Raw genomic sequence first — 11531 nt, 5'->3', positions numbered from 1 at the left:
TTAAACATATGTATAATAATTAGCCATTTTGAACAATAACTATAAATTTATTTCCCTCTAAGTTTTTTAATAGATTTATTATGACTTAGTGTAATCATTTTTAAATGAAAAATCTAAATGAACAGTACTAGGGATCTCAAAAAAATAAAATTAAAATTAAAATTAAAAAAATAATAAAATAAAAAATACCAAATATTCTATATAATACTCATGCAGATGTGATCCATGTGAGTATTATGTAGAATACTTGATAATTCATTTAGAATTTTTAGCATTTTTTTAATTTAAAACTACATTTTGGATTCCAAAGAAAATCCTAAAAAAAAAATGAAAAAAGAAAAAAGAATTATTTTTTTATTTTTTTATTTTAATAAACATATGTTTTAAGCTGTGTATAGCACAATTATAACGCTAGTACATATATAAGCATATCCAAAACTTAAAATATGCATATCAAAGATAACTATTCAATAATCGAAGAGTATTAATGTAGCATTGTTTATATAGTACTCTCAATCAATGATGTAAGAAAAACTTAATAGATGGGACAATACTATCTCACATGTCTCATGTAGTTGAAAAATAGGGAATGTGTCACGACCCAAATCCGCCCCTATAAGTTTAGTATCGTAACTAGACAGTAATTTTAGAATTACCGAAGGCCTCTGAACAGATTAAACAAAATTAGAGGGTCTGGCGGAAGCAAATATCAAATGTAATGTCCATAGTGCAGACATACATGGGACATAAAATTTAAAGCATAATACACATATGTGACGTCATAGTTAAGTTAGTTTTACGTCACCAACACAGATACAGTCAAAGGGACTTAGCCCTAAATATAGAGTATACAAAACTGTTCAGACAAATAGAAGAAAACAAAAACTTAAAACTTGTTTGTAGAATCACGACCACACTTTAACTTGAGAACCTTATCGGGAGGCGTGGCGGTTGGCTGACAAAACTGATCTCCAAGCAATTATCACTGAGCCTGGTCACGCGCTTGATCATCTACAGACATTAATAATACAGTGAGCTAGAACCCAGTGAATAATAACAGAGTAAAGGTTTTAATGAATGATCTCTGTAACAGATTCAAAAATCAGAATTCAAAACAGAAACAGATTCATATTCATATTCATATTCATATTTATATTTAGTGTTCACAAATAATCATACATGGTACATCCATTACCGTTAAAAGAATAGTTGACCCATTTATATGGGACGTAAATAGCTGACTTATGTGCATAGAGACGTTCATAAAGATCCATGATGCTAAAAATAATAGATATCACATGATTACATGAGATGTTCAGTTGACTCATGATTACATGATACGTTTACAAAGCAAATAATAGATATCACATGATGCTAAAAATGCCACGAATACATTTCAGAAATCTGGACAATTATTCACCTATATAGAAAATAGCATTTCAGAAAATAGATCATTTCGTATCATTAGAGAATAATTAAAGCCAAACATAGCTTTACAGAGTTATTGCTCATAGATATAGCTTCAATAGCAGAACCGTCAAAACGGACGGACTTGACAATCTATGGTGCGTGACCTACACCAACACATAGTGGATACACATTGAAACACACACTTGGAAAATACTTAACTCATTTCTTTTCTATCTCGGTGTGTTTCTAACCCTTACCCTCATTATTATATCTCAATTAAGGCTTAGGAATGCTTAAGATGCAATGCGAATGTCAAAATATACTTTGAAACACTTAGCCAAAATTTTGAAAACAAAGTAGTTCACTTGAGCGCAACTTTTGTTGCTCGAGCGGATCCCTTGGTTTGCAAAACTTCTGAGAGCTCTCATTTTATGCTTGAGCGCAACTTCTGGTCGCTCGAGCCAAGGTCTAAAGATAAGAGCGGTAGCTCGAGCGCATGTTCTGTTGCTCAAGCGAAGACTCATGTCTACAAAAGTACTAGGAGCTTGAATTTTACGCTCGAGCCAACTTTTGTTCGCTCAAACTGAGGTCCAAAACAAAGGGTAGTTGCTTGAGTACTACTTTGGTCGCTTGAGCAAAGATACAGAATCTGGAATTTCCATATTGCTGTTCCAAGTTCAAAATCCATTCCCAATGTACAAAATCATCTTCTTTTGGGCGAAAACATGAAAAATCATGTCTAAACTTGTATAACATCAAGACTTGAAAGCCATTTCGCAAAATCAAGTCCAAAAGCATGCCAATTCTTTTAGAACCAAACTTGAAACTCACATGAATTCAACATGCATGAATTAACATGATTTCTTTCCTTCCAAAACATGATCAATTAAGATAAAATGTCATGAAATGTGATGAACTCTCAAAACCAAGCTAGAATTATTACATGCATGTGAGAATTTTTTGAAATTCAAACTCAAAATGGGATGAAAATGCATGCATACATGATATGGTCCTCTTTCCTACTTCATTAACTCAATTCTTGCGTTGATTAACTTAATTCTCTTGAATTCATATGTTAAGTGTCTCAATGATTGAACTAAAAGCTTGAATCCTTACCTAAACTCTTCAATTCGGCTCTAGATTACTATGCCTTTAAGTCAGCAAGCCAATTCTCCAACTATGCTTCCAATTCTTTCAATTTTCTAAGTAATTATTCCTCCTCAAGCTTTGATACCATGTTCTCTCTTCTCTCCCTCTCTATATGTTTTTGTTGGGCTCAAAATAGGGAATAGTGTTTAGAATGAATTAGAAGTGGCCTTATATAGGTTTGGTTTACTTAGGCTAATTAATTGTAGTTAGTGCTAATTATTTTATTATAATTATTTAATTCCGAATTAGGTTTCAATTAAACCTATCATAAATTTTTAAAAAGTCCAAATTACATGTTAACCTAATCAGTTTCGTGTTCGGACGCCGATAAGATCTTCAATTCGTATACCAAAATGGAAACATAAACAGATATTCCTACCATGGACAGATATAAACACAATTACACATAACACATGCATCTAACTCAGAATTCTATCTTAACTACTTATTAGACAATCTTAATAATGTATTATAGGCTAATCACAAGTCGAAGTTGTTACAAAATGATTCACCTAGTGTGTTTTGTTGTTTCTCATTTGTGAGGAGCACCGTGTAAACAATGTTACATAATATATCAAGAATACTTAATCATTTTTAGTAGAGATATTAATTTAAATTTATACCATATATTCAAAATTTTGACATTTTTTTTTAAATTTTTTTCTAGATACATAACACCTGGGTATATATGTATAGGTTTTAAATATCAACTGATATTGGGATTTTGAACTTTCAATACCGATATCATTAGTTAATGTTGTTCGGTTTAATATTAGAATAAATATCGAGTGCAATATTAACACCATCTTTCATGGGGTCATCGGGCAATAAAAAAATAAACAATTGTAAATGAACTTAGGTAGACAAATCTTATCTCTCACTAACTTAACTAGTTTGTGGTCTACACCACAAAGTGAGATTGTTCATTTCACCATTATATCTATTATTTACTATTGATATGGACACTATATTGCCAATCCCATACATATCTCAATACCATCATTTAAGGATGCATTAAATACTCATAATCATCTCCATATCATATAAAAGAGAAAATACCATAAATATATTTTACTAGAGACTAAACAACCATTTTCTCCAATTCCTTCTATTTTAACACCATACACTTTTGTAATAGAATTTTTTAAAATAATTTTTAAATGCCTTTATTTTTAAATAATATTTTGTAGATTTTAAAAAAAAAATTTAAATGCCCTTGATTTTCAATCATAATTAAATTATATGGTGTAAGGAAAATAAAGAACATATATTTTTCGTGACTTTTTTTTTAAAAAATTTATATGTCTATTTATTTTTATAACAAATATAAAAAATTATAAAAAGTATATGCCCTTTATATTTTTTGTTATTTTTATAAGTCCTTTATTTTTATAACAAATATAAAAAATTATATGCACTTTAATTTTTTTTTAATTTTTATATTCATTTTCCTTATACCATATAATTTAATTATGATTGAAAATAGAGGACATTCAAAATTTAAAAAAAAAAATAAAATCCACGAAATGTTATTTAAAAATAAAGGTATGATAAAAAAAAATGTTAAAACAAAAACTCTATGAAAAGTATATAATGTTAAAATAGAAGGAATTGGAGAAAAAAATAGTTTAGTCTCTAATAAAATAGATTTATAGTCTTTTCTCTTTTCTATGATAGTAGATGTGGCTAACCGTATTTAATGCATCTTTAGGGTACTTGTTAATAAAATTCATATATATATATATATATATAAGTGCTGAAGAAATTAAATAGGAGTAATGTTATATATAATCTCATTGAGTAATGACAACACTTACCATTTTTTTATGTGACATTTATGCTGTATTTGGTTGGAAAATTTGGAAAATGAAAGAAAAAATGTGTGTGAAACTAGGTGAAATGTAAATAAGTGAAATACATGTATATTTTATTTACATTTCACCTACCTTTTCTTTTTTCCTTTTCAAATCCCTTTCCAACTCTTCTAATCAAATACAGCGTTAGTGTACTATCTCATGTGTGTGCATTGCATTGGAAATAGACATGAGTGAAAGGTCCTATTACACTAATGATGTGTTGAACTTGAGATGATATATATACTGAATGTGGTATGAAAATATGATAAATGTAACATTACTCATTATTCCATTTTCTCATCCTAAGACAAAAAACAAAGAGGCTCTCATTAGTAAATGTATGTGAAATTCACTCATTTGTGTTTTGTCTAACAATGAGAAACTAAGATAAGAAATATAATTATAGATAGAAATTTTCCATTAAAAAAAGAGAAAGAAAAAGAAAAAGAAAAAGAAAAAGAAGATGAAGATGATGAGAAGACTTACATGCAAGAGTGGTTGAAGACTTGAACTTGTTGGTGAGTAGTATGCGCGATCTGCCCACGGACGCCAGATTTCGTTTAACATCTTCTACAAATTCCCACTTCATGTTTGTTAACGTCAATTCCTTGAGGTGACTCAGCCGCTCCAATCCTTGTGACTTTTCCAGTTTTTGACAACCTCTAATTTCTAATTCTTCAAGTTCGGGCATAGCACCTTCCTCAACGATCCACTCCTTGAGGGTTTCTAACATCCACAATTTCAACACACGAAGTTTGGGAAATCCCCCAGCAAGACAATTCATTTTCTCCCCTACACAAGATTCAGCAAAAAGCCTGAGTATGTTCAGCTGAGGCAGACACTCCCCTAGCTCCGGCATTGGATCTTTGATTTTCGACATTGACAGTGTCAGGGTTTTGAGGTTTTTGGGAAGGTTTCCAACTTTGAAGTTGAACACTCCGAACAAATATAAGTTTGAGAGAGACGGATGGGTTGCCAGATTGTCAGGAATCACGAGCTCTGAAGGCTGACCGAATTGATGATCCCTTGATCTGAGCTTGAAAGTTTGAAGTTTGTTAAGTTGTGAGATGCAATCCCATGTTTTCTCCACGGATGATCTTGAATGGCAAGTCAGTCCCAATTTCTGAAGGCTGGTGAACCTGTTCAAGCCGTATTCTTTGGGGTCCTCAAAACCGATACGAAGGCCTGTTAAGGTCTGAATGTTGGACATTGAAGTTGAAGACTGTTTTGACGATGATGGCTTCAGAATGGACACCTCGTTCATAAGCAGATGTCGAAGGTTCTTCGCCTTCCAAATGGAACTCGACAGATTGGTTATGTTAGTATACTTCAAATCTAAAGTCTCCAGGCACGGTAGATCGCCAATAGACTTCGGACATGAGTCTATACCCGTCCATCGCAAGCTTATGTACCTTAAGTTGCTCAAAAACTTGCCAAGTTTCGCGTGTAGCAAAGGTTTGTGGGCACCTTCTAGATCAAGCACCTTCGTCAACACAAAACCTCTAGATCTCCTCCTATCGATAATTGTTTTAAGCAACTCATTGATTTTTTCGTTGGATGTACCTCTCTTTTGGGCTTTAAAACAAACATCTGATAAACAAACATTATTAGGCTGAGCAGGTGAATCTATATTATTCTGAGCAGATGAATCTGTATTAGGCTGATCAGCCAGTGAATCTGTTCTAAGCTGAGCAGGTGAATCTATCGGCGTACAATTCGCTCTGCAATGGTGGGAGTGAATAAATCCTATATCCTCAGATTTTTGAAAGAAGAAATCATGAAGAAAGCTTGGCAGTCGACATGTTTTATGCCTTCCATCTTCCTTCCTCGTTGCTATTTCAATCATGTTTCTGTGCACGAGTTCTTTCAAATATTTACCGGCTATATCTTCAGGTTGTTGGGTACTTGACATTTTCACAAAACCCTCTGCAATCCACAACTGCAACAGCCTCCGCACGGAGATCTCATACTCTTTAGGAAAGAGAGCCAAGTAAAGAAAACATAGCTTCAACTCAGACCGTAGCTCACGAAAACATAAAGCTATAATATTTGAGAGAGGTGATTGATCAAGTTTGTCCAAGTCGATTAAAAGACTGTCAATTACACAGACCAACTCATTAGGTTGTATAGTTGACAACAATCGTCCAAGCAGGACAATTGCTGGAGGCAAACCGCTGCATATTTTCAGAATTTTTACCTTGTTACTGTTTAACTGGTGGTGTGTATCTGTGTCATGTCTGCCTACACGAAACTTGTTCGAGAACAATTCCCAACTCAGCTCATCAGTGAAGGCCTTGAGTTCCAGCGGTGGGCGACTCCACGGATCAACATCCGAGGCTATCTTAGAGTCGCGAGTAGTGAGGATGACTCTGCTACCATTGGCGGCGTCTGCAAAGGGACATGCTAACATGAGCCAGACATCAAACGAGGAGACATCATCCAAGACTATTAGAAACCTGAGCTCCATTAAAGTCTGGAAAAGCAGAGCAGACAGCTCGCCCTCGCTCATGAATTCTACCCCCTTCAACACCCCCATCGGAATCTGTTTGAGTAAGACAATCAACAGATCCTTGCATTTAATATTTTTGGGAACATGGAGCCAAACACGGCACTCGAAAGACTGCCGAACGTCGAGTCTGTTATAAACCTTCCTTGCCAGAGCTGTCTTGCCCACAGCCTTTTCGCTGACCAGAGAAATCACGCGGAGGCTTTTCTCGTCGTCGTTGATCAGTCGATCTACCAGATTCTTCTCTGCCACATCTCCAAATCCAACAAGGTCATCATCATCATCATCTTCAAATTCATGTGTTTTGTGATTGATTGCCGAATGGTCTCTGCGAGGCCGCGATTCACTATGTACAGCTTTTAAGCTCTTCACGAAATTTTTCAATTTGGAGCTGAACCGTAATTGGGTCCATGGTGGAATTGGAAGAAATGCCATTAATGGCGGGTTTTGGGTAAGATTTTTGAGATCATCCCGTCGGCAATGAATTGGTGTGTTGAGGAGGAAAGTTTCGATCAACAATTCAGCAGAGTAAACAGAGCGAAGAAGGGTACTGGTATCATCTGAAGAGTAAACAGAGCGAAGAAGGGTACTGGTATCCCCTGCTTCTTCAAGTTCCTTCCGAATGCGTTGTAGTTCGTTGATGGCATCATGTACATGATTTCTCAGTCTTGGATAGATAAATCTTTCCTGGACAACCTCTTTCAACTTGTTTAATTTCTCTAATAAAATTGAAATCGGCACATCAGCTCCCATGGTTTCTCTCTCATCAATATCTTCGCAATTGATTTCTCACAAATATTGGAAATTACAAAGTCAACTGTGGATCAATATGACTGGTGTGGTGTGGCGTGGTAGACAGCCATCGGTGGTTGATAATGATTACGGGGTTGTTTGGTACAGAACTGAAAAGGGCAGTTCTATGAATCCAGGCACAAAGAATCCGAAGCTAACAGAATTTAAGATCAAAGGTCTAGATTCATCATCAATGATAGGGTCTCACACATAAAACTTTTATTGTACACCATAAATTCAGCATTTTGGGTATTTTCCGGATTTGGTTTTCTGAGTCCCTATACACAAGTTAATTTCATCTTTTTTTTTTTTTAATCTTTAAATTACATCTTATTATTTATTTATGGGAGAATTGCAAAAATATGGTATTAACACAAAATAATTGCAATGTCATGAAAGTACAAACAATTTATGCATTAGATTGTGCAATTAAGTCTTGTACTTCCACCTCTTTGCAATTATTTTAAGTTTATACCTTTTATTTTTTGAGATCGTCCCTTTATTTAATTGAAAAAGAAAAAAACCGGGTTTGATTATTATAACAAAATAAATTCTTAATTTTTAATTTTATCAATTTAAATATTTGTACGGGAAAGAAATAAACCTTCTCGTAAAATCCTGTTGTTCAAGTCTGCGCTCCTCAAAACGTCGTCGCTTTACTCCCTGAAAATACAAACGTGAGCTAGCCGGCAGGTGTGTGCCGGATACTTCTCCGATGCCTAAGTCAGCAAAATAGACAAAGACAAAAAGTTCTGTATATCAAAGTTGTGTATTACCTCTCCATAGGTGATGTTGTAAGCTTTTATAGGTTCCGCGTGACACAATCCTAGTAGGACTTTCACTCCTCCATGTAGAGTCCTCCTAGGATTCATACTCCTGAAAGATAATGCCTATCCTTCAACACTCCCCACTGCATAAACCAAGTGACATGGTTCTACCATGGTCAGACTTCAACATGACCGAGGTAAGCATGGCTATGCTAAGCCGCAGACTAGACCGAGATAAAATTAGCTCGACTCTTCCATTCACTGCTCTTACCTTGGCTCTTTTTAATGCTAACCACGGTATGTCTAGACCGGAATAACCAATACTCCGGTTCAAACCAGGATAACTTTATGAGTGACGACCAAACTTACCATAAGCTCTTTGGGACCGGAGTAACTTCAGGTCTCTCGCGGACTGGAGGAACTTTACACCTCCTGCGGATCGGAGTAACTTTATACCTCTCTTGGGCCGGAGTAACTTCATGGCCTTTTTACTCAGCCCTTCGCAATGTGGCCCATAACGGCCCATTACCCAGCTCGGCCCAATTTATAAGTATAAATTATCCTCTCAATTGCCCCTTAATTCCATCTGCATAGCATGATAGGGATTACCTGTTACCAGCCGAGCTAAAAAATTTCAGAATTCCAACTGAACTAAAACCATTTAGCCTTTCCAGCCGGGTAAAAAACCCTTTTAGCCTTTCTAGCCGGGCTAAAAACCATTTTAGCCTTTTCAGCCGAGCTAAATTCACACTGGGCTGTACCTGTCCGGTCAAAACGTCTCTTCAATCACAGCAACTGAATCGCTTCTCATTCCTATGACACGTGGCCCCCTCTGATTGGCCCAATGCAGCTGTCACGCTGTCTTCGTACTCCGTGAATTTTGAACAGTTCCCGCCTCTGGTCCTTCCATCAAAACAAAACTCTTTGTTTTTTTGAATCACTCACCACACTATTCATTTCCTCATCTCTCTCTTTCGTTCCTGAACTTCTTCAACCCTGAACTTGCTGAGTTCGTGTTCTTCATTGTCGTTGCTTCCATCTCTGATTTCTTCCTCTTAACCTGGTAAGTTTACTCAAATCTGCCTTATTTTTGTTGTTTTTGCATTTGCTTTTACAATACATGTATTTTGTGTGTTTTTTCATAACACATACCTTTCTTTCGTGTAATAGAACCTCTGGCTTTTTACGAATAAACTGAAAAACACCGATTTTGATCCAAAATCATAGTATAACCGAACTAAAAAGTCGTTTGTAGTTGATGTCATTCTAGCCAGACCATTCAACCGAACTAACACTTCACGTTATACCATTAGTTTTAACAAGTCAAATCACCTTTTGTTTTAACTCAACCGAGTTAGCAATCCGCACTAAGTCTGCGTAATAGTGCATCTGTTAGTCTCAACCGCGACCGAGCTACAACTTGGGGCTAAACCAGCCTTCTTAGTTCAGACCGAACTAAGTATGTTTCCCCTAGATGCTCAACCAGACTAACAAATCCCTTGCTAAAACCGAGCTAACAGACCCCTTGCTCAAACCGAGCTAAGACACGAAGCATTCCGCATAGCCGAGCTAGGACTTCATTTATCTTGCCGTTATTTCTTCTTAGCACGGTCCCACGATCTGTGGGTAACACCCTTGTTTTTTACCTTGCAGACTTAGGTTGCCCAGGCATTCCCTTGAGCGCTTAACCGAGCTACTCAGAATCATTTTTTCACCGAGCTAACACCCACATATAATTTATTCATAACAAACCATAAATGGGAAAGTATAGGTTTTTAGTTGACTCTCCTGGCGCAATGGCTGAATTTCGCAAGGACTACCAAATCCCAGATGATGTCCACCTTTCACTGGCCGAGCTAGACACCATCCCTTGGGGAAAGCAAGGCTTTGTCCCTTTTAATGTTATTTCAATCGTAGAGTGCGGTCTACGTTTCCCTGTACAGCCCCTCCTCTGTGAATTCCTTAGGCAAACCAAACTCTGCCCTACCCAACTTTCCACTAATTCCTACCGTATAATAAATGGCATTGCCGCGCTAAACGACCGAGCTGGTCTTAACCTCGGGCTAGCAGAACTCTTCCACCAATATTCTATAGGATCCGCTGAAGATGGACGGGTCTATTATTTAAAAATAAGACGCCGGCGTAAAAAGATAATAAAAGATACTCCGGACAAAGATGTGAACAACGACGGTTTCTTCTGGGTATTTGGGAATTTTGAGGACCAACAAGCCCAGATCCCTGGTGACAGAATAAACTGGAACAAGGAGGTAGTCGGTAGGTTTATCTCGGCTCCATTGTACGCCTTTCTTTACTTCGGATTTCAATATTTGAACCGGACTAACAGTTGTCTTCTTTTTATGCAAACTCGAACTTCCTCAAGTCACAGTACAGCTACCCCAACCTAGCTACACTTCGTGCCGCGCTTCGATATCCAAACCGAAGTTGGACCGAGCTATTGAATTTCCAGCCGACCTATCGATACAGTGGCAAGCGAAAAACCAAGGTAACTGATTTCTTGTTGGAGGCTTTGCCTGAACCGGACCCAACCTTGCCCCAAATCAGATTAATCCCTTTAACTGCTGAGCAAGAGATGGCCAAGAAGAGAGCCGTGCGAGCCCTTCTGACTAAAACAAATCCGACCGAGGTACCGCCAGCCGGTCAAACTCAAGAAACCGTAGTAGCTCTGCCTTCTCAACAACCTTCATCATCTTGCCCAAAGAAGCGTGCCCGGGCTACCCAAACCGAGCAATGTCTTGTTGATGAAGATGAAACCGTGGTTCCTTAAACCACTCTGCCAAGCCCTCCACTGAGCCCACAACCGGAGCGCTCTGACCGAGCTACGTCCTCCAAGTGGGCTCCAAAAATCACCTTTCAGAACCGTGCTATCACGGATTCGGACTCAGTGGTCGCAGAAAAAGACCACCTGATGGCTTTCAACTTGGCTAAAGGTGTTTGTCTTCCAGCCGACATGAGGCACCACAACTACCTGACCAAGCTGAAGGCCTTTCGCTCGTCCACAAAATCCATAGTGCTGGTGAGTTACCCCTTTAT

The 11531-nt window shown here is 37.0% G+C and overlaps 1 protein-coding gene across 1 annotated transcript; it reads right to left on the bottom strand.

Moving 5' to 3' along the window:
- Positions 1-707: 707 nt before the first annotated feature.
- LOC114265725 (disease resistance protein RPP13) lies at positions 708-8000 on the bottom strand. The gene is made up of 2 exons (XM_028206541.2): positions 4902-8000; positions 708-1011 (listed from the first exon to the last, which is right to left on the bottom strand). The coding sequence occupies exons 1-2, from the start codon at positions 7672-7674 to the stop codon at positions 983-985; spliced, it is 2802 nt and encodes a 933-aa protein (XP_028062342.2). The 5' UTR covers positions 7675-8000; the 3' UTR covers positions 708-982.
- Positions 8001-11531: the final 3531 nt, after the last annotated feature.

This window comes from Camellia sinensis, chromosome 3 (assembly GCF_055761805.1).
Source record: "Camellia sinensis isolate YWXY chromosome 3, ASM5576180v1, whole genome shotgun sequence".
NCBI lineage: Eukaryota > Viridiplantae > Streptophyta > Magnoliopsida > Ericales > Theaceae > Camellia > Camellia sinensis.
This window is presented reverse-complemented; position numbering and strand designations above follow the sequence as displayed.